Source organism: Amblyomma mixtum, chromosome 4 (assembly GCF_055824585.1).
Source record: "Amblyomma mixtum isolate Tamu chromosome 4, ASM5582458v1, whole genome shotgun sequence".
In the NCBI taxonomy this organism is placed as follows: Eukaryota; Metazoa; Arthropoda; class Arachnida; order Ixodida; family Ixodidae; genus Amblyomma; species Amblyomma mixtum.
In genome coordinates this window covers 73255560-73280711 of record NC_143015.1, presented here as the reverse complement: position 1 = coordinate 73280711, position 25152 = coordinate 73255560, and the positions used below count along the sequence as shown (strand labels likewise).

The 25152-nt window shown below is 47.1% G+C and overlaps 1 protein-coding gene across 1 annotated transcript in view; it reads left to right on the top strand.

Moving 5' to 3' along the window:
* The window catches only part of LOC149347006 (uncharacterized), a 55060-nt gene that overhangs the window by 14390 nt on the left and 15518 nt on the right, over positions 1-25152 (top strand). Inside the window, exons 8-17 of the mRNA XM_089541460.1 lie at positions 3735-3977; positions 4408-4586; positions 8361-9171; positions 13996-14047; positions 18007-18341; positions 18918-19066; positions 20835-20983; positions 22554-22871; positions 23288-23391; positions 23908-24016. Of these exons, the coding sequence (XP_089397586.1) occupies positions 3735-3977; positions 4408-4586; positions 8361-9171; positions 13996-14047; positions 18007-18341; positions 18918-19066; positions 20835-20983; positions 22554-22871; positions 23288-23391; positions 23908-24016 (2449 nt within the window). The remainder of the gene's footprint in view (positions 1-3734; positions 3978-4407; positions 4587-8360; positions 9172-13995; positions 14048-18006; positions 18342-18917; positions 19067-20834; positions 20984-22553; positions 22872-23287; positions 23392-23907; positions 24017-25152) is intronic.

Here is a 25152-nt window from a genome sequence, read left to right as displayed (position 1 = left end):
GAGTTTGGCGTCCTGGGTTGTTCTTCACGGCAATCATCACAGGTGGTCATGTGTCCAGTGTGACTTCTAGCAGAGTACTTTTTGACGACACTTCATAGGTCAGCACGCTCACACATGATTGCACTTGCACCCACTCGCTCGCTCTCACAGACTCTGACATCACCAGTGAGCGTGGGCGTGCTGCCTGTACATCGGCATCGTTGTGATCTCCAGTCGCAGTATACCCACCACGAGTAACCGCCTGTGGCCGCACAGCTGTAAATGAATCCTGTAAATACCTTTGAAGCAGAAGACTGGGCAGCCACTACCAAAGCTTTGTTGGTAAATTTGGTAAACACCATACATGGAATTTGGAGGCCGTGGCTTCGGATCCTGCCTGCAGCTTGTGGTTGTTTTTTATTTTACTTTCTAATCAAATGTCTTTTAGCCATAAAGTGAATGCACTGCTAATTTCCCTTCGATCAACATCATCATGATCATCAGCCTGACTACGCCCACCCGAGGACAAAGGGCTCTCCCTTATCTCTCCAATTAACCCTGTCCTGTGCCAGCCACCCTATCGCAGCAAACTTCTTAATCTCACCCACCTATCTAACTCCTGCCCCCCTGCTACGCTTGACTTCTCTTGGAATCGCGTACATACTCTTAACCATCCGTTATCTTGCCTTCGCCTTTGCCCTGCCTTTGTTCAACGCCACAAATAAAAAGAAATGGAAGTATTCCTCAATGCCTTTCTTTCTTTCAGTGACTGTTGGCTTCTTTCATACGGCTCACGCAGTAGCCATTTAGTGGCACCTTTCAATTTGTCTGCACTCCCGCATACGGAACACTAGGTGTGCCGACTGTAAAAGTCATCATGTTACTTCAGCATCGATTTTGTTGTTATGTATTTGACGAAGGGCACAGTTAACACACACAAGCAATGATTGCTTTTTAAGCACTGTAAAAACAGTACAGTGGACCGATTTCAGAAAGCCCACTGTGCATGTGTATATGTTTACCAGAAGCAGTCAAGCCCGATCTTGGCTGTCCTTCATGGCAGCGTCTGTACGACTACCCACCTTATTTGGCACCTTGACTGTCATTAAAGGGACACTGAGGAGAAGTTGAAGTTGGCTTGTATCGATAGATTAAAACCTCCTAAACACTAAAAGAACACTCTTGCTGAAAACAAAACTCTTGTAATGTAGAAAAGGGCAATAACTAGAACACAGGTATCGCCGCCTCGGGCCAATCTTGCTAGTGCAAGCGTGGTGATGAAATTGGAGAAAAAACCACAGATCTCTGAGGCTGACAAACATGCATGAAGTTTGGATATTGAAGTATGCAAGATTTGTTTTGAAACTGCTTGTGCGGTTTTATCACGTGTGGAAGGTGGAAGAATGACAACCTGAATGTCGGAAGCCAATGAAAACCTATACTTGGTGGCGCAACAGGCGGCCAGCTGAGTTTCGGTATGCTTTGGTGCTTCATGGCTACGCGCTTTTCCTACTCGCGTGGTTACGTTTTTGACGCACCTTGATTTATATGTACGGAGCACCAGAGGAACTTCAAGCGTCTGTCTAAGTGGTCTTTGGATGAAGTTCATGCCACGGCACACACCTGCGGTGAGGAGAACACCTGTGGCTAGCTAATATTGCACGCGCTTCCACGTAAGGAACGCACCGCTCAGCGAGTTCAGTCCGTCAACGTACGAGCACGCTGAGCAGCGTAACCAGTGCTCTGAGGACTGTTATTACAGAATTTAAATACATGGTCTGTTCTGAAAGTAGTAGGACTGGTTTTTTCCTGGGCGAACGGGCGGACGAGAGGTGGTCTGCGCGTGCAGGATTGTTGAAGGGGGATATTGGGAATGCTGTGGAAAATCGGCAGTCGGCTCTCGGCCGTTAAAAAGAGGAGGTCGCTTGTACTGTGAGCCCCTGTCGAAACGTCTCGTCACACAGAATCGTCGAGCGTTTACTGCATCAGCGATACGCGATCAAATTTTGAGTAAATCTTGGTAAAACGGGCAAAGAGACTCACAACATGATTAAGGAGGCCTACGGTGACGCTTCCATGGGTAGATCAGGTGTTTTTGATAGGCACAAGCTTTTCCGAGAAGGTAAGGAAAGAGTGGAGGAAGACGACCGCTTCAGACGCCCTTCGACCAGCAAGACCAACGAAAATGTGTAGCGAGGGAAACATTTACTTAACAGTGATCTATCAGAATGATTGCTGATGACTTGAGCATTCGTCAAACCCAAGTTTTTGAGATCGTGACATAAAACTTACCCATGAGGAAAGCGTGCGTGAAGTTGGTGCCGGGAGTGTTGTCAGAGGAGGAAAAGGCCAACCGGTAGGATCTTCTTCGTCATCTGAATGAGGACCCCGATTTTTTGTCCCGCACAAGGCGGCAACGCTGTCTCAGCCCCCCTACAGCCTCGACTTGGCCCTGCCAGGCTTTTTTCTATTCCCGAGAATAAAATCGACGCTCAAGGGGAAACATCACGGATCGGTAGAGGTGGTTCAACAGGCCGTGACGAGGGAGCTAAACAGCATTCCGGTCCAGGCGTTCCTGGAGGCGTACGAAAATTGTAAAACTCATTAGCAGCAGTGAGTAGGTGCGGAAGGGTGCTACCTTGAAAAATTGTAATCGTTTGTACTATTCTCTTGAATAAATTTTGTTTAAAAAAATGAGTCCTACTACTTTCAGAACAGACCATGTATGTCTGTGCATGAAGTCTCTGCTCATCAACAGAACGTGCTGTTGTGCGAGTTGGTTCGACATGAGTGTAGCAACTGGCGCCGAGACAGGGACGAAAAAATTTTTGGACCATGCACGTAAGACGCTCTAACAGCTGCTAGTTTATTTATTTCCTGTAACACAGATTATACAGTCAAACCTCAATATAGCGAACACTGATATTACGAATTATGCGACACGGCTATTATGTGGCGAAGCCATCGTGACCAGCGTTTAACCTGCGCTTGCAGTAATGTGCGGAAAAACCAACCTAACTGGCGCACGGCTTTTTGCAGCCTTCGAAACACTGCCAAAACCTTGGAAAATGTCTCTCCATTTCTCTAGTAAGGATCGCCACACTTGCTGTCCCTTCAATGACTAAATTGTGCTGCTGTTGCACACGTTTCTGACGAACGAAATTTTATATTACTAATTCTGTCTATAGCGAACTATTTTATGATTTTTTACTAGTTCGCTATAATGAAGTTTCACTGTATATCTGTGGCCAAGCAATAAACGTGAAGAAAAACTCACGTCATAAACATCTGCTGAGAACATGCACCGTTCGTGCGCTGCACATCAGAAACGCAAGCTCCTTTGTAGCTAAAAGTACTGATGGGCTACTGGTGCAGGATTCGCCACGCTTCCTGATTTCCAAAGCTTCAAGTATTCCTCTGGTTATTTGGTTGTTAGCTCTCTTTAGTGTGGTTTCCAGTAGGGGTTCCGATGGAGCCCAGCAGTGCGGCAGAGGATTTCGCTCGCTCTTGATGAAGAACACTGAAGTCTGAATGTGCCTTTCAACAGTTGTGTGTTTTTTCTTATATTCATAGCCATACGCTAATTCTGTGAGACTTTTTCGTTTAGTTGGTGTTTGTTCTGGTGTCCGTGGCCCTTTTCTTTAATTTTTGCTGCTTTTTCCTGGCTTATGTTCTTTGAAGCTCCAGTGCTACGTAGCTTGCTAAACTTTCTCTCAAGGTGAGTGTCACAATCTTTGTGATGCGTTCTTTGACAGGTTGTTTGCCTGCGACATCCCATTGGGCTCCTTTAGTGTCAGCTACACCTTCCAGGTGTACCCGGGCAGCTCTGAGACACTTGACGTGGCACTCGTCTTGGTGGTTCGGACGGCACTGGGAGAGAAAAAGAAGCTGCTGCTGGGTGCCACAATCTTCATGCCTGAAGCCGAGTGGTGTGAGGCAACGCAAGACATTTCTTCTCAAAGCTCTCCAGGTGCTGCCAAGTCCTGGTGGCAGACAAGGTGTGTAGTCATCTCCATCATCATTTGAAATTGCATCCTCTGCAGAAAAAGGGCCCTCTGTAATGACCTCCAATTGCATCCTAACCAGCAGTGGCTGCCCTTCCCCTGTATGATTCCAGTTTCGTCTTTCCCCACCTCAGTGGCCAGAGCTGGCTGTTTTCCTTCCCTTGAAATCTATTCTGTGGGTTCAATCACCTGTCAGTTTCTTTTTATTTCTGCAAATTGTTCATGCCGAAAGTGGTCCAGCTTTGCGGGGAAGCCCAACTGCATTTGTGTCGAAATCGCTTTGAATTTTAAGAATTCGGTGTCCAGATAGGAGGGTATAGACAACACGTTAGGTTTTCTCGACACAGTATGGTTTGATTCCAATGCACTACCTAGAACCTTAAGATGGGCTTCTTTAATTGATAGCTGCCCTCCTTGCTTTCAGAAAATTCCAGGTGAAGGACACCAACAACCTGCCAAATGCCATTCTCGAAGAAATCGGCATCTCCTTCGTGTCTCTTGACGCATCAGTGGCCAGTGTTTGCCTTTTGGGAGAACTCTTCATAGAACATGCAGCTGACAAGACTGGAAACAAGTCTGCAAATAACAGTTACAGCGGTGAAGGTAATTGCTAAAAGTTTGCTTGCGAAGAGTGGACAACAGGCATCAAAGGTTACTGTAATGACATAGGCATGAAGCCTCACTGATTCATACCTCGGCACCATGAGAGGTGGCTCAGTCACACTCGTGCTCACGGCCACTCACACTCACATCCACTCATTCTCACTCATACTCATACCCACTTACACTCATCACCACTCGCTCTCACAACCACTCACTCGCACTCGTATCCACTCGCAACCACTCACTCACACTCATCACCACTTGCTCTCACAATGACTCACTCACTCTCATTCACGTTCCTCACTCTTTCCTTGTTTGCTGACAACGGAGGAGATGAGAGATTTACTGCCGTGGCCGACTGCCCTCGTGGCTCCCCTCGCATAGCCTGAGTCGCACAGATGTGGTGGTGAGCCGTCCGGTGCTTTGTCGGTCTCTTTGGCCAATTTTGACAGTTTCGATGCTCGAAGGAAGTGGTCACGCGTCAAGCATATTCCGTGCACCCAATGCTACGTGTGCTCCCACGCTTGCTGCTGAGACGATGATTGCCTGTTTAGCGTTAGCTGAGATGCTTAGGCATGTTTTTGAAGAGTGTCTATAGGCGTACGCAGGGCTCTCCATGCGAGTGAGCCAAGTTTCAGCTCACTGCCCCACCCCCAACCTCCTCTTACCTAGGCCCCTACACCCGAAACGGAGCGCCAAGATGAGGAATGACTATAAAGCATTTATTTCGATGTGATGGAATTGCAAAATGTACAAGATATTATTCAGCAGTAGTTTTTATCTTAATCTGTAAAGCATCGGCAGAAGCCTCAGGGTGCTTGCCAGCGTTTCCACACGAGGTCTTGTCTTCACCCAGGTTGGAATGTTCGCAAGCACCCTGAGCCTTTCCCCTCCCTTGTTCACCACATGAGTACCAGCAGAGGAAGGCTGTCACTGCGTCGCTGAAGCAGCAGTGTAACAGTAACCGACCAGGTAACTGCACTAACATCCACCCAATAAATCATTTGGGAAAGGAAAACATCACCAATCAACAATTGGGAAAGGAGAACACAGCCAATCAATGATTTTGGAAAGAAGATAACTCATCTCGACAAAATCTGTACAAATATGTACACTTTCCACCACCAAGATTCTCCATTGCTCCGGCGAGCTTCGCGAACATTCTCGCTTTCCCACGGTGCAGGTTGTTTCAACCTCTGTGTATCCAGGTTTGAGGAAAGCCACCTCAAGGCCCATCTGTTCAGTACCGTCACTTACAAACTGTCTTTATGCCTGCAGCTAGCGTGGCAATGTCCTGTTGACCGCGCCTCAAGCTGTCAACAGACACGCGACGCGGATCCGCCTTGCCGCAAGAACATGCACAGTGGGATGCCACCTGACGTATACGTTCCCGGAGGGGGTTTGACCTTTCCCGTATTCTCGGAATCCTCCGCTGTCCGGCTCCCCTTATCCATCTGGGTAGCGAGTGTGACTCACCCCCTCCTCTGCAGTTGTGATGAGGGCAGAAAAAAAAACACAATGCTCATTCCTTTATCGCAAACCCGGACGCAGCTAACAGTGCACAGCACCGCGTGCTTCACTATCACCGCCGGCACGAAACAGCCATTTCTGGCGCAAATTGAAGCATTAAATATTATCATTTTGGATGTCTCCTTTTGCGTCAAAGGCATCATCATGTCTGATGCTATGCATTCAAAAATAAAAACCACATGCTTGATTTGCTTGTTTGATTGAAGAGAAGGTGCATATTGTGTCCTTAAAAAAAAAAAAGTAGAGAAACTGAAACAAATTTAGAGAGTCTTGATCTACAGCACACTTCTTATTAAATATTAACAGCATTTGCAGACCTGTAGCCTGCTTTTTTTGTCATGCTAGGCTTTCCACAAGCAAGCAACATGGGGACAACATATGAACAATGATAAAAGGGAAAAACTGAAGCTGTCATTTTGAAACTTTATATCTGATTGTTTGATGTTGTTTTAAGCCAGTCTGCCAAATTTCATTGCTCTAAGTAAAAAAATAGAAAAGTCACCTTCGATCCCCCCCCCCCCCCCCCCCCCCCCCCTTAACTCTTTGTATATGAGATCGAGTCGTGCGAGAAGTGTGGCAAGAGACATCTATTTATATTTTCAGGATTGGAAATGCGAAATTTGATAAAGGATCTTGCAAAACTCGTAGCAGCTTATTGCATCTGCAAAGGGTCTGCCAACAGTCAACTACAAAAACAAAAATAAGGTTGCCTTTTCCTTGCCAGCAGAATCCTCTGTTTCAGTTGTCCAAAGACACCAACATAATGCCTTATGCTGCCTCTAGCACCATCAGTAGTGAATATTTACTTCCCTCGGCTGTCAACTACATGAAAATAGCAAAGTTGGTATCGTCATCACAAAACATAGCGACCGACTTCGCTGTCGTGTCCACCCACCATTCACATCCACCCATTGCCACTCACATCCTCTCATCAATCACCTCCACTCACTCACACTCATCTCCACTTACACTCACTCACAATCATGGCCTCCTATGCTGACATCCACTGACTTGCACTCACACTCACGTCCACTCACACTCGCAACCACTCACTCACACTCAATGCCACCGACACTCATATCCACTCACTTACACTCACGACCACTCACTCACACTGATGACTATCGACACTCATATCCACTCACTCACACTCACGACCACCCACACTCACATCCACCACTCACACTCACGTCCGCTCACGACCATTCACTCTTACTCACAGACGTGAGTGTGAGTGAGGCAGTACGAGGGCACTCGGGAGTGAGTGTGCCGACCTATGGCCTGAGTTGAAGACAGTTGCGCCAGTGAAGCAGATTCATTCGCTTATTTGTCCTGCTTGTTGGGAGTCAGTGCATTGGGCTCCAGGAGCTGCCAATGAGTGCCATATGTGCAAGACAAAGGCATTTGTGCGCTTCGAACTTCTGCCCCTAGCGAACTGTAAAACCTTGGCTGAATACCTGCAAGCTGATCATGATTAATTCACTTTAATGTAGTGAGGCAAGCCTGGCCCAAGAGCTAGAGCATTTAGACTGCCTGATGCACTTCAGTTTATCATCTTGTCAGGTAGGCACTGATTTCGCATTGTTTTGTGTGCACTGCTGATTTGCTGATGAAAACTGGCAGTACCACAGCAAGAAGGGCTCAGTCACTTTGACGGCACGAAAAACAAAGCAAGGAAAATAATGTTGTAGGTCTGCATGATTATTTGCAGTTTCTTGAGGCAGCGAGAGGGCTGATCTATGTTTTAGCTTGAGGTTTGTTGGGAAAGCACTAGCTTTAAAAATTTAGGCTAATTTTCAAATGCTGCACTGCTCACTGTTGAACAGCAAATATCCTTGTGGTTGTATGTGAAGTTTCTTACTTGAATATTGTGCTGCTGTCGAGAGCTTAGTAGCCACTCAGACAATTTTTTCACCATGGCATGAAGTCTTTATTGTAAAAGTTCATAGTTAATGACTCCAGATTCCTGTATTTCAGGTTATAACTCAGTGCTAACTTTTTAAAAAAAAGCTGTCTGCTATTTTTGTTCTTAATTATAAACTATTTGCAGTATTTGCAACCTGAAATTTTTGTCATCTTTATCTTGAATTCAGAGCAGAAAAGGTTTGCAGAAAGCCCACTTTCTAAATTTGACTTTACGCAATCTAGCGCAGCATTGCCATTCACATTTGCTATCTCAAGAACCTAGCACCAGGCCAGGCCAACCTCGCATCGTATTGAAATTACTCTGGTGTTCACACGCAGGCTTGACCTCCGAAGACAGCAGACAAGACGCTTCTGGACAAAATTCACCTGGAGAAATGTGCCCTGTGAGCCGCGGCACGACAGCTGCTGGTACCATTGAGGGTAACAGCAAGGATGAACCCAAGGTTAAAGAACTGCATGTGTGTAGCCACTGTGGTAAAGCCTTCAAGAGGACATGCGATCTGAAAGTTCACATCCGCACCCATACAGGCGAGCGTCCATACTGCTGCGACTACTGTGGCCGTGGTTTTGCTCGGAAGAGCCTTATGGTCATTCATGTGCGCACTCACACGGGTGAGTGCCCTTACAGTTGCGACCACTGTGGCAGTGCCTTTAAAGAAAAGCGTGTCCTGGTAACCCACCTCCGCTCCCATACAGGGGAGAAGCCACACCAGTGTGGATTGTGCCCCAAGTCCTTTGCACAATCCAAAGCCTTGGTATCACACCTCCGCACTCACACGGGAGAGCGCCCTTACAGTTGCGACCACTGTGGCAGTACCTTTAAAGAAAAAAGGAGTTTTGCCAAGCACATGATCACTCACACGGGTGAGTATCCTTACAGTTGCGATTACTGTGGCCGTGGTTTTGCCCTGAAGAGCCGTATGGTCATGCATACGCGCATTCACACGGGTGAGCGTCCTTACAGTTGCGAGCACTGTGGCAATGCCTTTAAAAACAAGTACACCTTGGATGTCCACGTCCGCTCCCACACGGGGGAGAGGCCATACCAGTGCGAGCTGTGCCCTATGGCCTTTGCAACAAGTACATGCCTCAAGAAACATGTGCAGGCCCACAAGCGCAAAAAGACATCGTAGTGTGACTTGTGCCCAAAGAGATCTGCTAACAACCGCCGTTCAAAAAAGCACAAAGCGACTATCACAGATGGAACAGCAGTGTGAAATGAAGTTGTGGCATCCTTTTAGACCTTGTTTTGTTTGCTATCTTGTTCTTACTTACCAGCTGACAACAATCCTGTGGCACATGTTGCTAGTCGAGCTAACCTTTGCTAGTAGTTGCATTTTCTGCTGTCCTTGTTGGGAAGCTTCTTACACCTTTGAAGAGCTACGAGAGGCGCAGCTTGAGTCGCAAAAACTCAGGCTGTTGCAAACAACGACAGGAAGAGCGCTCCTGCAGAGGCTCGGATACCGCGAGCAGATGCGAGAAATGTCGAGGACGGCAACGATCCCCGACGAGCTTCGCAAGACCCTCAAGGTAGCGCCAATACCAAAAAACATGGATCCCAACCTCCATCGAGGCAGAAGAGAAGCGAGGGCCGAATTCATCGAGAAAACATACGCTCCTCAAGCCACGACCGTGTATACAGACGCGTCTTGGAGAGGAGGAGATACCAAAATCGCTGTAGCGGCGGTGGTCGATTCGTCTTTACGCGAAATGACCAGCGCGTCTCTCCGAGGCTGCACAGCTGCAGAGTCCGAGGAAGTAGCCGTTGCTCTAGCGGTGGTGGAGGGCTATAGAACCGGGCGGTCACTAACAATACTCACGGACTCTCAAACAGCCTGCCGAAATTACATGAATGGCAGGATAGGTCGTCACGCGCTCCGTATACTCCTCGCAGCGAGTGACAGAATTAAAAACCGGGAAGAACAAAACGACAAGATCCGACACAAAATTGTGTGGGTACCGGGGCACACGGGGGTGGCAGGGAACCGAGAGGCCGACAGGATAGCTCGAGGATACATTACTTTCCGAGCTTCCGACGAGACCGCGGAACTTGCGCCAGCACCCAGGGAATACTCGGCCATACTACAAAACTATAGAGGCAGAAGAATGCGATATCCCCCACCGCACAAATCTCTCAGCAGAGAGGAAGCTGTCACTTGGAGACAATTACAAACAGGCTCTTTCCCAAACCTACATATACTAAACAAAATGCACCCTACGATATACACGAACAAATGTCCCTGGTGCGACGAAAAACCTACACTATACCACATCACATGGGCCTGCCAAAACATAGACGTGGTCCCCAAAATACAAAACCCGAGTGCGGAGCAGTGGGAGACTCTGCTGTCCAGCGACCGCTGCGAAGACCAACAAGGTCTGGTACAGCGAGCTCAACGGGCGGCAGTGGCCAGCGGAGCCCTGGACTGAGGGCAACCGACCACTGATTAGAGGCGGACGACTTCGACAGAGAAGGCTCCTGGGGGTAGAACCAAGGCGTCTCTGAAGATGCCCCCAAACCGCAGGAAAAACCATTAGTGTAAATAAAGTTTTCCCTTCCTTGTTTGAAATTGCACTTTACATGCCCTCTTTGGGTCCTGCTTAAGTGTTTCCCCCCACTAGAAGCTGGAGGCTGTAAAGGGGGGACACAGGTCTTAGGAAGCAAAAAAATTGTCAAAACATCGCTTTTTTTTTTACTGTGATTTTTGAAACCTCCAGCTAATTATTCACCTATATGCAAAGTTGTCTTCCTTCTGGGTTGAATATTTTACTTGCAAGACCAATTTGTACTGTCAGTGTCAACATAATTTGGGCCGAAATTGATTCGAAAACAGCGCTTCCACTACACGCGGATCCTATTCCTATTTCAAAGGGCAGTTTTCTCTCAGTTTCGCTCCCCTGATGTCTCCGTCCTTTCGTCTCTCAAAGAGACAATCGCAGCTTTGAAATGAGTTACAGTCCTGTTCGTCACTAGGGACTGTTTTAGCCACTGTGCACTTACGAGGAAGGGAGCGTAGCAAGCAGGTGCTGACAACACGTAGCGAGGCAGAATTGCTGGTGCAGACAGTTTCTGCAATGGTCCTTTGCTGTGGGAGTGGCATAGAGCCAGTGCAAAGCCCCGCGCAGCCAAGCCAGTGCGCAGCCCTGTTGTGCACCACCAGAAAAGATGTGCAGAACGACTCCTGGTTGACAGCTCATTTTGACAACCGTGGGCTAATTTATCCCACTGATGACCTAGCAAAGGCTGCAAGGGTCATGGAGGATGCATTCACTGCCTTTTTCAGTAAAAATAAGCTGCACGAAGACAGTATGCAGGAGTTTGCGCAGTGTCTGCACTCTTTGACATATCCTCAGCTAGGGTGTCCCGAACACAGAAAAAATACTTTATCAACTGTGCTTAAGTTTTACATTCTTTTACGATTTCGATTCCTTGCGAAAGGTGTGAACAGAGAGCGTGAAGGACAAAGGAAGCGGCAGAAGTATATGAAACTGCCGCTCTGCCAATAGTTCAAGGTAAAGCTCAAAAGTCGAATGCAGGTTTGCATAATTTGTATTGAGCTTGTGTATTTTGTATTGTGCATTTGTACTGTATTGTGTTGAGATGCCGAAAAAAAAAGCTCTTTCTCTGATGAAGTACAAATTGAAATTGTTCCGAGTGCCATTTTTTATTCCCGGATGATTGATATGTAAACACACAAACACTAAACTGTATGACCAGGCTGATAACTACTATCAGCAGGTGTATCGTCTGCTTTTTCGCAGAAATATGAAAGCAGAGAAAAAAATACAGAACAAAAAATAGAACCTGGCACACGCACAGCACTGCGTTTTGCCTTCTGTAAATATAAAAACAAAAGACCTACAACGTCTTCACTCAGCAATGCTGACAGAAACTGTTAATAACACCTGCGAAGAACCGGCGGGGTAGATATCAGTGGCTAAGATGAACATTCTCCGCAACCTGTTGGCGTCCAGCGACGCTCAGGCAAGCGAGTGCACTGGCATGCGGAAGCAGCCCCCTCGCATAGCAGCGCCCCCTTGCGGCCACCGGCGGCTTTCATTACCATCCGAGCCATCCAAGCCGGCGCCCTCGGCACACTAGCAAGTATATTCTAGGCACTATACTAGCCACCATAACTATACTAACTATACTTTGACAGCTGTAAAAACTGGAGCCGGGGATACTGATCCCGATATGAATAGTGGAAGCTCGCGATGGAGAGAAAAAAAGTTGACGATGATGATGACCCGCGGCCTCGGGTGTCATCCATGGCGGCACCTGAAAGTTGTGCTCGTGCATGGCCTCCATGATCAAGCGCACATTGCTTGCAGCCGGAGCTGATCGCAGAGACCACGGCGCATGCATTTCGAAGGCTATTCCCGCGTGGGTCATGGAAAGTTTGGGTGCGACCCTTACTCGGATACTGTTTTTTTTAAATATTTCCTTCGGGAAAATGGTGCAGCAGATACACGGTTGTGGCCCTTACACATATTTGTGCTGCATTTTATTCTTCTCCAGAAATGCTCGTTTCGTGCCGATGGTCTCGCACACAGCGGCCATTTTCGGCAGCGGAAATCAGGTGGCCTCTAGATTGGGTGCTGCCTTTCTGCCTGGTTGGGCGTATGTATGGAGGAAGGAAAGACGAGAGAGGCGGTTGCGTCGCATTTTTGAAGCCACTCCCCCTTGCTTCCCCCTTACTTGGCCGCCATCTCAGCGTGCTTGCAGATGTGCAGCAGACATTGTATCAGACGACGTCGTTGCACCCAACGTTACCATTGGCTGCGCCGTCGGCCGAGGACTCCCAGTAGTCCTTGCGAAAGCTTGTGACTTCCCGCACACTTTCTGGCATGCAGCTCAGATAGCGAGGGCCTCTCCTGAGATTTCCTTCCTCCATGGGCATACAGTTCGAATTTTGTTCCTTTATACTCTCTGAATGGAAGCAAAAGAAATGTTATGTTTCTGAGTCTTGTAAGCTTTTCGCATGCCGCAAAAAGTGGAAAGAAGCAGTGAAAGCAAACGAAAACTAATAAGAACAATGCTAGAGACGACACTTTCCATTTCGCTTCACACATTCGTGGGGTGAGCACGGTTCAAACCACACCAAGAAGGCAGCGGAAAAAATAACGGTGAACACACCTTGCCTAAAAAAGTGAAGAGAAAGGCCGGACAGGAGATGGAAGGCAAAGTTGGGGTTGGTGGAAGGGGGGGGGGGGGAGTCAGCCTTTCATTCCTACCGACAAAGAAACATGGGGAAGCTTCGTTTGTTGACTTCGTCACCCCTGCCCTGTCTATGGCGCGTACGTGGGGGGATGACGCCGTTGAAACGTGCGACTGTGGGCTGCCCGGCAAAGCAACAGTTGCATGCAAGTTTCCACTCCTTGCTTGCCAGTGCGGTTCTCATTGGTAGTACCCATTATCAGTACTGGGTAAGTAAAACGCGTTTTCGTCTGGTCTTTTTATTTGAATTTTCAAAGTGAAATAACTTTTATTTGCATCCTCCAATTTCAATAATCTATTTTTCACTGATGTATGGAATGCATGGTGAATTTATTTAATATATAATTCGACAGTAAGGAAAGTATCGTGGTGCCCCTTTAAAGACAGCAAGCCAGAGGAAAGCAAAACTGGAGCTCAGAATCGTCTTTTCTTGGGCTAGTTGGTTTTTCATGCTGTAGGTGTTTGCAGCGCACACGAAACACGGACGGACAGAAAAGGGACAGCGCTGTGTTTCGTTCCCTTTTCTATCCGTCCGTGTTTCGTGTGCGCTGCAAACACCTACAAAACTGTAGCATTGAATGCGAAACTCATTTTTCTCATCTCAAGTGACATCGAATGTGAACACGCATTCGACTATGTTTATGCCCGCTCGTAGGGAATTGACTGCCTAGTGTACTAAGTGATGAGCTTCATGTGCCACAAGTTGCTAAAGCTCATGTGATGTGCACCATACAGGATTGGTCTCAGTGAAACAGCCAAGATCATTGACAAGCCAGATGCAAAGCTGGTAAACTGCAAGTCTCGTGGAGGGCTGGTGTACCCAAAAAAGTTGATTTTTGACTTTCATCAGGTTCCAGAGCAGAATTTCGAAAGAATTCTGAAAAGACGGATGCCTATGAGAAGGCGACAGATGACATTGTTCACAGCTACAGTTATTGCTTCCCTTGCCTTGATAACAAGAAGACAATTATGGCACAGCTTTTTTATAAAGGAGGAGAGATATGAAAAGAAAAAAAAATTGGTTTTTGAGGAAAGCAAATGGCCCAGTATATCTGTCTCGCATCTCAATGGACACCTGAACCGCACCATAAGGGACAAGAAAAGGGATGGGGAGAAAGAGGAAACGAAGAAAGAGGTGTGTAATGGAGGGCTGTGGAATAGTTTAGACCACCTGGGGTACTTTAGCGTGCACTGAGATGCCATAGCGCACGGCGCGAGCTCCAGCGTTTTGCCTCCATCGAAATGCGGCCGAGTTCGAACCCAGGAACTGCGGTTAAGTAACCGAGTGCCCTAACCACTGAGGCACCGCAGCGGATGAGAAGTATGGGCAGCAAAGAACTCATACCCGGAAGTAAATGTCTAAGCTTTCCCAATTGGATCATCTTAAGTCGGTTGGCAAAGTGGAAATACTATAAAGTTTGTAAGGATATAAGATGTTATAATTTTCGTGCTGTTTGTCTTGTAAGCTGTGCTTTGTTTTCCTTCATTTATCAGTGGCAGAGATTTTGGAGTGCTTTGTTTTCTTTGCTAATAAAGCTTGTCATATGTGCCCAAATGAAGTTACGTGTGAAATACTATGCAGCTTCAGTATCATGCAGGCAGATTCGCATGCAGCCCTGTGCATATCATGCATGCATGAGAAGCTTCTTACTTGGTGAAGCATTTAAAGAACTTCGTTGATTTCATGGCTTCATTAAATAACACAGAAGATATCAGCGTCTGCTTAGCTCATAACAAGGTGTACAAAATGAGCCAGTTATGCGCCTTCCCTTCCTCAAAACCAAAAAAGTGTTTATACTGCGAATAAGATTAAACAGTCCAGTTCCCAGTCTAGCCTTATTCCTTTTCTACACCCTTCACTGGATCTCGGGAAAGACTCATAACTGGCTCACATTGCCGGTGGACACATCAACCGCTCTGCAGAAGAAAAATATGAGCGCCGACTAAACGGCAAACTAAATTGGGCAGCAATGAGTAAATAACGAAAATATAAGATGTATGTTTTCCGATAATTCTCGGCGTTTACCATTTGTTCTCGTGGCCTTCAGGCTATTTAGCTTGTGAGAAACATTGGGAATTCCAACAATTCACTTGCCACGAGGCCGATAAAAGGTGGATTCTTGTAGTGATCGGTCGTCCGTAATTCATCAGACCAAAAAACATTAAGGGGATTTAGTCCAACACGGCGAGCAGGTTGTCCGGGCAGTAGTGTCAACTTCTGTGAGCAATTTGAGCAGAATCTGATAGCTTCCATTTTTGTATTACAGGTGAAACTTGGAATTCTTGGCATAATGTGTAAATGTCACGCATGCCAAACGAGTACAGGCTTGACAGTGAATCGGTCATGCCCACAAAACACAAAAAGTGCTTGTAGAAATCTCCAAGTCATCTACACCAAGTCTACACCAAATGTAACCAAGATTTTCTATAACCATCCGAAGTCCTGAAACCTCTGTTGCCTAGGCTAATGCGACGCTATCTGTCAACTACAAGAGGTTTTCCTTGACATCTTGTAGGCTTCTAGGTGATATTCTCTTTAGCTGCATTTTATTAATGCGAAAGGTTTACAAGGCTATGTTGACGCTGGAAGTGTCTGCAAAATGTGTCGCCGGAAGATGGTCCCCTGTGACGTCTTCGGTCATATATGACGTCATGAGACATTAGAATCAAAAGAAAATTTAATAAAAATGAAGAGCATTGGGGGGATAGACTGCAGCGGTGTCCTGTGTTCGTTTGAGCATCCGCCTCACATGTGGGAGGTGTGGGGTTCGATCCCCAGTGCTGCCGGGTACGCACTGGTGATACAATGGGTACTAGCTTTCCCCTGCCTGGTGCTCGGCTTCTTTAGGGGGAAATGCTTGGAAAATGGGTCTTTGATCCCACCTCGAGTAGAAGAAAACACCTTGGGCCATGGCGCTATGTAGCCGCAGATGCCCTTCCGTCATAAGAATTCATATCATCAAAAGCACATTGAGGTCTAGGTGGGAAACGAACCCAAACTTCTAACGCGCGACATATGACGTGACAGGTTGACGCAGAATTTAATTTGGAGAGTGAAGACGTCGCACTCGAGATCATTGACATGAATTCGCTGCCACATGCAGACAGCAGAGAGGAGTAATGGTAGAGAGAAATGCGCAGTGCAAAACCTCGTCCGCCGAAGCGACGGCGCTGGTTTGAACAACAGATGTAGCAGGTGCAGACGAAATCCCTGCGATGTCATCACTGTTTGACCTCAGTATGGTGGCAGTATTCCCTTTAGCAACCATTCGTCGAACAGCATTTCGTACGTGTCATAGCATTTCTCTTTACAAGTAGCTTATACATTTTAGTCAAGTTAGAGGCCAGCTTGCAACAGGGGTTCAGCTGAACATGCACCTTCAGTTGTGTGCTTAACTGAGATATGTGAAGATTTGAGCTCTACTGCGCCCTTTCTTTTCCTCAAAATGCATGCTTTCGCAATATTCCTCCACGTAAGCAGACTTAAAGGGGCTGCTTGATTAAGTGCCTTCAGAATTTCTTTTTGGTTATTGGCTCATTATGGCTAAGTTTTGTATATAAACTAGTTGTTCTCATTGCCTCTGAAAGTATACCTCCACAGTATTCCAACATTTTCTTCCTATAACTTCTATTGCTGCCCATTTAATTCGCCGAATCTAACTTGCGATCGCAGTCGTGTGGCGCCATCTTGCCGAGAACTGCTGCGAAGGGTTTCGGTGCACCTGCGAAGCATTCGGCGGAATCTCCGCGGCCGAAAAACGAGATGGCGCCACCGGTGCAATCGCTGAGAGAGCAGCCCGCTTCGTTTCATCGTCACCGCTGTCGGTGCGAATATCCGACGTTTTTTTTATTGACTTAGGCAAGTACCCTGATCAAATGTGGTATAAAGCAATTCTGCAGACCTAATGCCATTTCTGTGAGAAATTTGACCGCGAACTATTGACCAATTTAGCTGTGATGAGGTGCATTGTGCGGAGCGCGTTTAATTGCCGAACACGCTGTAGAGCCCCACCTCGATGGACACTTCCGAGGCGTACACGCGAAGAGCCCGCGCGCCCAGCACTCGTTGCGACGGGCGTCGAAAAGTGGCATATGTACCTCTATGCTCCTGGTGTTGGCTCGCTACCCCTCGCGAGCCGACTGAAACAATAGGGCCCTTTCTTTAACCTACACCAGTACGACGCCCACTATACATATTCACCAAATGAGGGCCATTCATACATTTAATGCACATTGTTCCCTAGCGCGCCATATACTTTGTTTTTCCAGCTAATTCGACCTTATAATTAAGTTCCATACGCCACTCCTGCGATTGATCGGTCGGTTTCTCGTAGCCACGCGCCGCGCGCACCGTTGGCGCGTACCAACTGTGCGCCGACTTCTGCTCCAGGAGTCTACGCTAGCGCCACGCCGCGGCAACCGCATTGAAAGCCTCACAGGAAGAGCGTCGCTTGTGCCACTAGTTTCAAAACACTGTACCCTATGGTGGACGAAGCGTAGCGCCGCCAGTTTTCCCTCGATGGCAAATGACAAGGTTCGGCCCCGGAAAAAACTTTCAAAACAGTGAAACAAGATGGTTACGGCGATACGATTTTCAAAGCATTGACGATGCAGCAACAGTGATGAAGACATCGAGATACCTTCGGCTCCATGTGTGAATTGTGACAACAAAAGGATCAGCGGATCGATATGCTCGAGTGCTAATTCTAAACGGTTGGAACGCTTGTGGTATGTCGTGCCCGATAGTTTCGCTCGGCTTCGAGCTGCTGTTTCGCGGGTTTTTTAAAAAAGAAAAGTGTTCCAAGTGATGCAGAGCTAAGAAACGGCATATTTGTGCTGGTCCAGAACGTGCTTCGTCTTGCTGCCTGTGTCATTTTGGTCCATGCAAGTTTGTCTCGGACGTCCATCGACGCGATGTCTGATCAGGAGGCCGCCGCGCTGAAGACACTGGAGGAATTTCTGGGCTTCAAGAAACCGCTGCCATGTGCTGTCGAACTGCTCAGAGACGTGAAGCGGAGCGAACCGGATGACCCGAAGATTCTTTTCTGCCTCGATATGATCGGAGGCTCTCTGGAGGACAGGTCAGCAGAACAGCACTACGCACGAGTTCTACCGGTCGAAACTGGCAACTCTTGAAGGAAAAAAAAGAGTGCAACTGTTCAATGCCGAAAAGTAGTACTTACTATCGCGTGCATATTGAACCCGACGGTTGCGATGACAAACGCTTGCGTAAGGATAAAGATATTTCGGTTGTTAATGGCGTTCCCATCCATGAACACGCGTAGCACGCTCGTTCAACGATTGCATGTTTGTAAAAATATCTGCACTTGACCAATTGCACTTTCTTCGGATATGGACTTGGAGCGTTTTTCTAGAGTGAGATTAACAAATTAAACTTCGATGGGACGGGACCGCGATGAGAAGCTTGGGGCTGTTAGTCGCGCTAATTATGAGAGGAAACAAGCCAGCACATGCTGTTTTGTATTTCCTGCGACTGCATACATCACTCTCAGTGTTAAGTGCATTTTGTCATGCTTTGTTATTTTAACATTTAATTCCTATTAAAGTGTGTGAACACCCGTGAGCTGGCAGCCTTGTGTTTTTTGTTTTTTTTTCACCGTAGCAGATGTTGAAGGCTACCACTTGTTTCCTACTAGGTTCATCCACGACTGTGAGAACTCTGACAGCTACCGGTTTCATCACTGGCACTTGATCAACAGCTTCGTCTACTCTTCTCACCACCTGGTCACGATCCCGCGTCCCGGGTGGATTTCTGCTGGCCATAAGCATGGCGTCAAGGTTTTAGGTGGGTAGCTCAATTCATACAACGGTTCAGCAGGATGTTTGCATACAGTTGCTGCAGCTTGGGTACTTTCCTTTTTCTGAGCAAAACACTGAATATTATAGTCGCCATCATCAGTGTTTTCCTCATGGTATAATCATGGCCTTTTATGGTTTATTACAAACTTTTCAAAATTAGTAAACCGTTTGCCAGGAATAAAATGTTCCAAATGTTAAAAACCTGGCGACGAGGGTTGGAGTTGAACCCATGCCGGTGCCTGTTGCTAGGATGGCAACTGGAACCTGCTACAGCTACTTCATCGGGACAATCAAAGCTGTTAGCAAGTGAGAGACCATACCGAGTGCGTCGAACACCAGGAGTTTAGACCTCTAGGAAGAGCACTCATCAAACTACAGGGAGGTGTTGTGTCGGAACTAGCAGTGTGGGGAACTGGGCAGTGACATCCTTGATCATGGGAGCATGTACCATTCTGATCGCTTGGAATGGCAGTCAGGATTTTGTGTACGTGCTCAGAATAAAACATTTGTTACTTACCTAACACTGCATTAAAGAGGCAGTGCTGGAAATGTTCTTATCTCGTGTGTTAAGTGCAGTATGCTGAATTCCTGCCTCCACAGGGGCTTCCTGTTCAATGTGCACAGTATCTGAAAGTATTCGCACACAAGACGGCTGTTGTATGATGCTCTAAAGCGTTCACACTACTCTCTGGTTGAACAAGCCTGCCCTGTAACTCCGCAGCTTCAGCACCTCTTACTGCCTCTCCCAATTGAGCGTGCCCATGAGGAGCAACAGAGGCTTTGCTTGGGCGCCAGTGCGAATGTTTGAAACTGAGTTTTCCCTCTTGGTGCTCTTCTGCAGCTGGCCTAGTGTCACTGGCTGCAGCTCCTAACAAAGTATCTTTCATCATCATCATCATCAGCCTAACGACGCCTACTGCAGGGCAAAGGACTCCCTCGTATCTCTCAAATTAAGCCTGTCCTTTGCCATCTGCGCCCACCGTAACGCCGCATATTTTGTTACCTCGTCCACCCAATTAACTTTCTGCCGACCCCTTCTTGGAATCCAGTCTGTTGCCCTTAACAAACATTAGTCATCTTCCCTTCGCACTACATGCTTTGTCTTTGCCCGTTCCTGATTTCGACATCGTTAACTAGCGTTGGTTCCCTGACCCACTCTGCTCCCCTCATGTCACTTGACTCTTATGCAGAATGCAGAAATATGCCGAAATATTCCGCAGTAACAGTTTGAACGCCTGCCCTTGTTCATGAGCAAGAGACGTCATGTATTGTTGCTCGTCTCTGGGAGCTGTAATGCAAGGTGCTCTAGTCTGCATGGATGCCATTAGCTGAAGCTCTTGTCCCTGTTACAGTTTCAAAGCAGTGTTAACGCAGGCACCGGTGAGTAAGAGTTACAAATTAGAATTGCATTGTTTGGTCGGCTGTTTTACTGTATTTCATTGTGCCACACTGCTTTGTTATGTGTTGCTTGTATTTGCGATGCTTTTGGAGCCAAATGTCGCAGCTTTGAAATTTTCTGAAGGACCTTAAATTGGGACTTACTGGAATGTGTTGATGCTCTCTGCAGATTCACCAGCTTCTATACTGTACGTTCCATGAATAATGCGTAATGACAGCCTGGTTTTGTGAAGGTAGGGCCTGCATTAGTAAAAAGCAAAAGGAGGTCTGAATTGGAAAGCACAGCTAATGTCACATTGGATGGATATTCTCAGGGTGTAGGCTCCTGCATTAAGTGATTGGTTCTGGCCTTTCAGGGGCCTTTACCGTGGAGCCAGGTCCAGGCGCCAAAATCCTCAGCAAGATCAGAAAAGGCGACCTTGTGTCCATAGTTGCGTCCCAGCTGGCCCACATCGCTGCTTCATGCAAGTTTGACGGATGGCTCATCAACATCAAGTGTGGGATGGTTAGTGCTATTTGTAACTGTGTCTCACTTCCTCGCATACATTAGTCGCAGTGCAGGAGGTGGTTAAGGATTCAAATGCATAGCATTGATTGATGCACGAGATTGATGTAACCCTGGTCAAACAGGTTGATGTACCCCTGGTCAAAGCAATCCAGAGCTCTCCTCTATAGCATTTCTCATTATTTCAGTGCGGCTTTAGGATTGTGAACCCTGTGTACTGTAACTTACCATATTCCGTTTAAGCTGCCATTGGCAGTTAGCCTCGGAGATGATGTCATTTGAGTACTTTAGAGATATCCTAGAGAACTGTCAATTGCTCAGTCATTTCAACTTTGCAGCACTGCAAGAACTCTCCTTATTTTATTTGCCGCCTTTAAGTCTGTGCTTTCAGACTTCAGTGCTTGTTGTATCGACAACTACACATATATTGTGTCATCAGCTTGTGCTGCTTCTCTTGCTGCTTTGCACCAAACCCCGCGTAGCATACCTGCTGCTGCTACAGCCTTTCTTTTCCGTCTGGAGTTGATAGGGAGCCGAACCTTTGAGGGACAGATCTTATATTTCTTTAATTATATAGTATACCACTAAGTGCAGGAGAACGAGGAGAGAAGGTTTTCAAGGTTTGGAGGAAGGAAGTTAGAAAATTATGAACAAATGAGGTAGAAGTGTGGAAGCCAGTTTGGTGCAGGGAGACACGTGCAGAGCGTGACAGTATACGTCAGCTACAGTGTTCGGACGCATCTAGCCACTGCGGAGAAGTGGGAGGCAGTGTGGATGGGCTAATGGAACTTGACATGGTACTGCATACTTGTATAGGTGTTGGAGAACACCTCGAGAATTGGTAAAGGCATTTACTTGCTGATCCAAAGGGTGTGCAGGTAGAGCGCAGCTGCCGACCAACAATGCTTGCAATTCCAGAGCATGGGGGGTAGGAGTCGCGATGGTGTTAGCTGGATAGTACTCTAAGTGTGAGGATGTGTATGGCTAAAAAAAAAAACACTGGAACCTTCTCAAGGCTTAACAACAGCATCTGCGTAAAGGATGCAACTTTCTTCTGACGGAAAGGGAGCCACTGGACATGTAAGGGGGACAACAAAGCATTTTTTTGGTGATTAGGCTTGTTTCTTGTGGGTGTACCATAGTGCCTTGAAAGCAGTTCAGGTTGGAAGGCAGGACTGAGTGAGGCCCTGCCATTTCTGTTGGTCTCATATTGATCTGTGGATTCTGTGAGCGTGTTCATTTGCACATATTCCTGCATCACCATAGCAGGCACCTGCTCTGCTCCTTATAAGTGGCCACTGGCAACATTTATTCATGTTCTCTTTCAGTCCTATTAGGAGGTGCATAGAGTGCTTTGTGTTTCGGATAAAGGAACCACCGCCTGGCAGTAGTTTTTGTTTACTGGTGCGACAAAGGTAATATGGATGCGACATGAGCCTAGTAGGATGACAAATGCCTCTACGGCAAGTGTAGCAATACAGACAGTAGTGTTTCAAGGCCGCTTGCCAGTCATGCGCTTGATGAGCACAAAGCAGACTGAGATGAATTCCATCGTGGCGCCTGTTTCCAGGACGAGACCTGTGGCCCTTTCCTCTTGGAGTTCCTCAGGGCCGTAACCACGGAAACTCACCGCTCTGTGCCCGGCTCATTGGTCATCTGGCACGACAGTGTGCTGCCGGACGGCAGGCTGGACTGGCAGAGCGAGCTCAACGAGAAGAATTCGTGCTTCTTCGACCTCTGCGACGGCATCTTCCTCAGATACAGCTGGACTGAAGACATGTTGCGGAAGTCTGCGGGCCATGCTGGCAACCGCAAGAGCGACGTCTATGTCGGCGTCGATGTGTTTGCACACAAGACAAAGCACTTTGGCGGCAGTGAGGCAGTCAGGGTGAGTGCAGCTCAGGCAGCCCTATGTCGTCTCATTTGATTGACTCGGGATAAGAACTGTGGGTCAAGGGGATCAGTTAATTAAAAGAGACACCAGTAGTTGTTGAGAGTGTGAAGACCACTGTGCATGCTCTTATATTTGCAGTGGGGGAAGTCAATTGCAGAAAAAAAATTTCGGTGCAAAAACAAACAACATTTCTAGCACCGAGGAAAGTACAGCAAAATAGTCGTGCTCCTATTTTTGCTTTGGAATTGATCTTTGCTATTTCCCTGGTTGGAAAAAGTGCATGCCTTCTAGAAATAAGCAGAAATAAGGCAATCCCTTTCACAAACCTCAAATTTTAATTGAATGTTTAGGCAATGTGCTCACTGCAAGGGATGACTGTGGCAGCTTTGATGACTCAAATTTTGTTTCAGGAAGTGGAAGTAGCTCGCAAGCATGGTTTGTCGTCAGCCATTTTTGCTGCTGGCTGGGTGTACAAGAACCAGGACAAGGTTGAGTCTGCAGCCATTCAGCGCCGGTAAGTTGTGCTTAAGGTCTCAGTTTCCTGTGCTCAGTGTGGAACATACACTGCTAAGTGTGAGTCATAGCTAAGTGCCAGTTGTGGAATCACTTTTGATGTTGAGACTAAACCCTACTGCTAGCCGAGTTGCTGGATAGTTTGGTCTCATATTTCGTGCAGAAGTTGCATGCTGTCTTCAGTTTTATTTATTGCCTGTGTGTACTTAATTACTCTGCAGTTATGATAAACAGTAGCCCAATACCTTTTTGTCACATTTAATGATACATTCGGTTCTATCACCTGCATGCTTGTTTTGTTTATAACAAAATAAACTGTGTTGTATCATCTTGGATAGGTTGAACTTTACACCAGTGAGGCTCAATTTCAGTGAAGAACATTGCTAGTGCCACGTGTTTCTAGAAATAGGAGAGTATGAAGGAGCAGAATGACTGTGATGCTTCCGCAAGACTTGTTAGGTATTATTATCTTGTGATGGTTTATTTTTATTCTTGCATTGTGTTGCAACCTTTGCAGGTTCTGGGACTGTCTACAATGCTGCTGTCCCGAGTGGTGTATTCGGACACTGCCACTCCGAACGAGTTTCTGTCAGGGATTTGGCGAAAAACTCTTTAAGGCAGGCCAGGTCAGCCATTTTCTTTGCATCTTTTAACTGCATTAGAGGGACAGTCTACTGCCGGAGACAAACATGTAAATACTGGCTTATTATTGTAGATTTTCTCTTGTGAGGACAGCAGCACGGGAACAGCTCTGATGTTTTTGCAGGATTACTCCAAAAGTTTGGCCAGGGCTGACAGTTGCATCTTGCTGTGTTTAAACTTCACGGCTGTTCAGGTAGTCTGGTTACAACGCCTGGAGTTGATATAATACACTTCCTTAGTAAGAGTGATTGCAAAAAAATGTCATCTTTGTTATTTTTTCTTGAAGAAACTCCAGACATGGCTTAATTTTTTTCACTTGCAGCTAGTTACCCTGTTCTGTCTTATCATCACTTCTAATGTTTTCAAAAAGACAGGGTGTCGCTATGCTGCCAACGGCACTGCCATTGGAAATACCACGAGCTATGAACTACCTACCTTATAAACGCGTGTATGGGCTGCACTCGTATATGGCCGCACCCCGTTTTCCCAAAGGAAATGTTTAAGAAAAAATAAATTCTTCTAAGGGCCGCACCCCAACTTTCCACGACCCAGGTGGGAATAGCCTTCTAAATGCACGCGCTGTGGCCTCCGTGATCAGCTCTGCCTGCGAGGAACGGTGCGCTTGATCGCGGAGGCCACGCACGCGCACAGGTGCTTCCATGTGCCGTCCTTGGATGGCGCCCGCGGTCGCAATCATCATCATCGTCAACTTTTTTTTTTTTCCCCCACGATCTCTCGCTATTCACATCGGTATCGCCAGCTGCAGCCTTTTGTTGTTTTTGTGGCGTGTTTGCGTGCTCGCCGTAGTCACCGTAGTTGTGGTGGTTGTGGCTTTCGCGTGCTGCCGCCGAGCATTGCAGCTTTTGAATGATGGGCAAGCACCTTAATAGCTACAAGGCTGGGACTTAGCTCTCGAACACTGCAAGTGTGTGGCGGGCAGCAAATTCGACGTGGCCGAGGAGTGCGTCCGATGATGGTGCAACTAAAAGTATGCATTGGGAAACACAAGCTATAAAAAGCGCTCTCCGAGGCAAGCCGTCCAAGTTGCTCGGACTAGAAGAAGAGCTGTTCCTCTGTGTGATGGAAGTGCGGAACAACGGCTACGCGTTGACAGCGGACG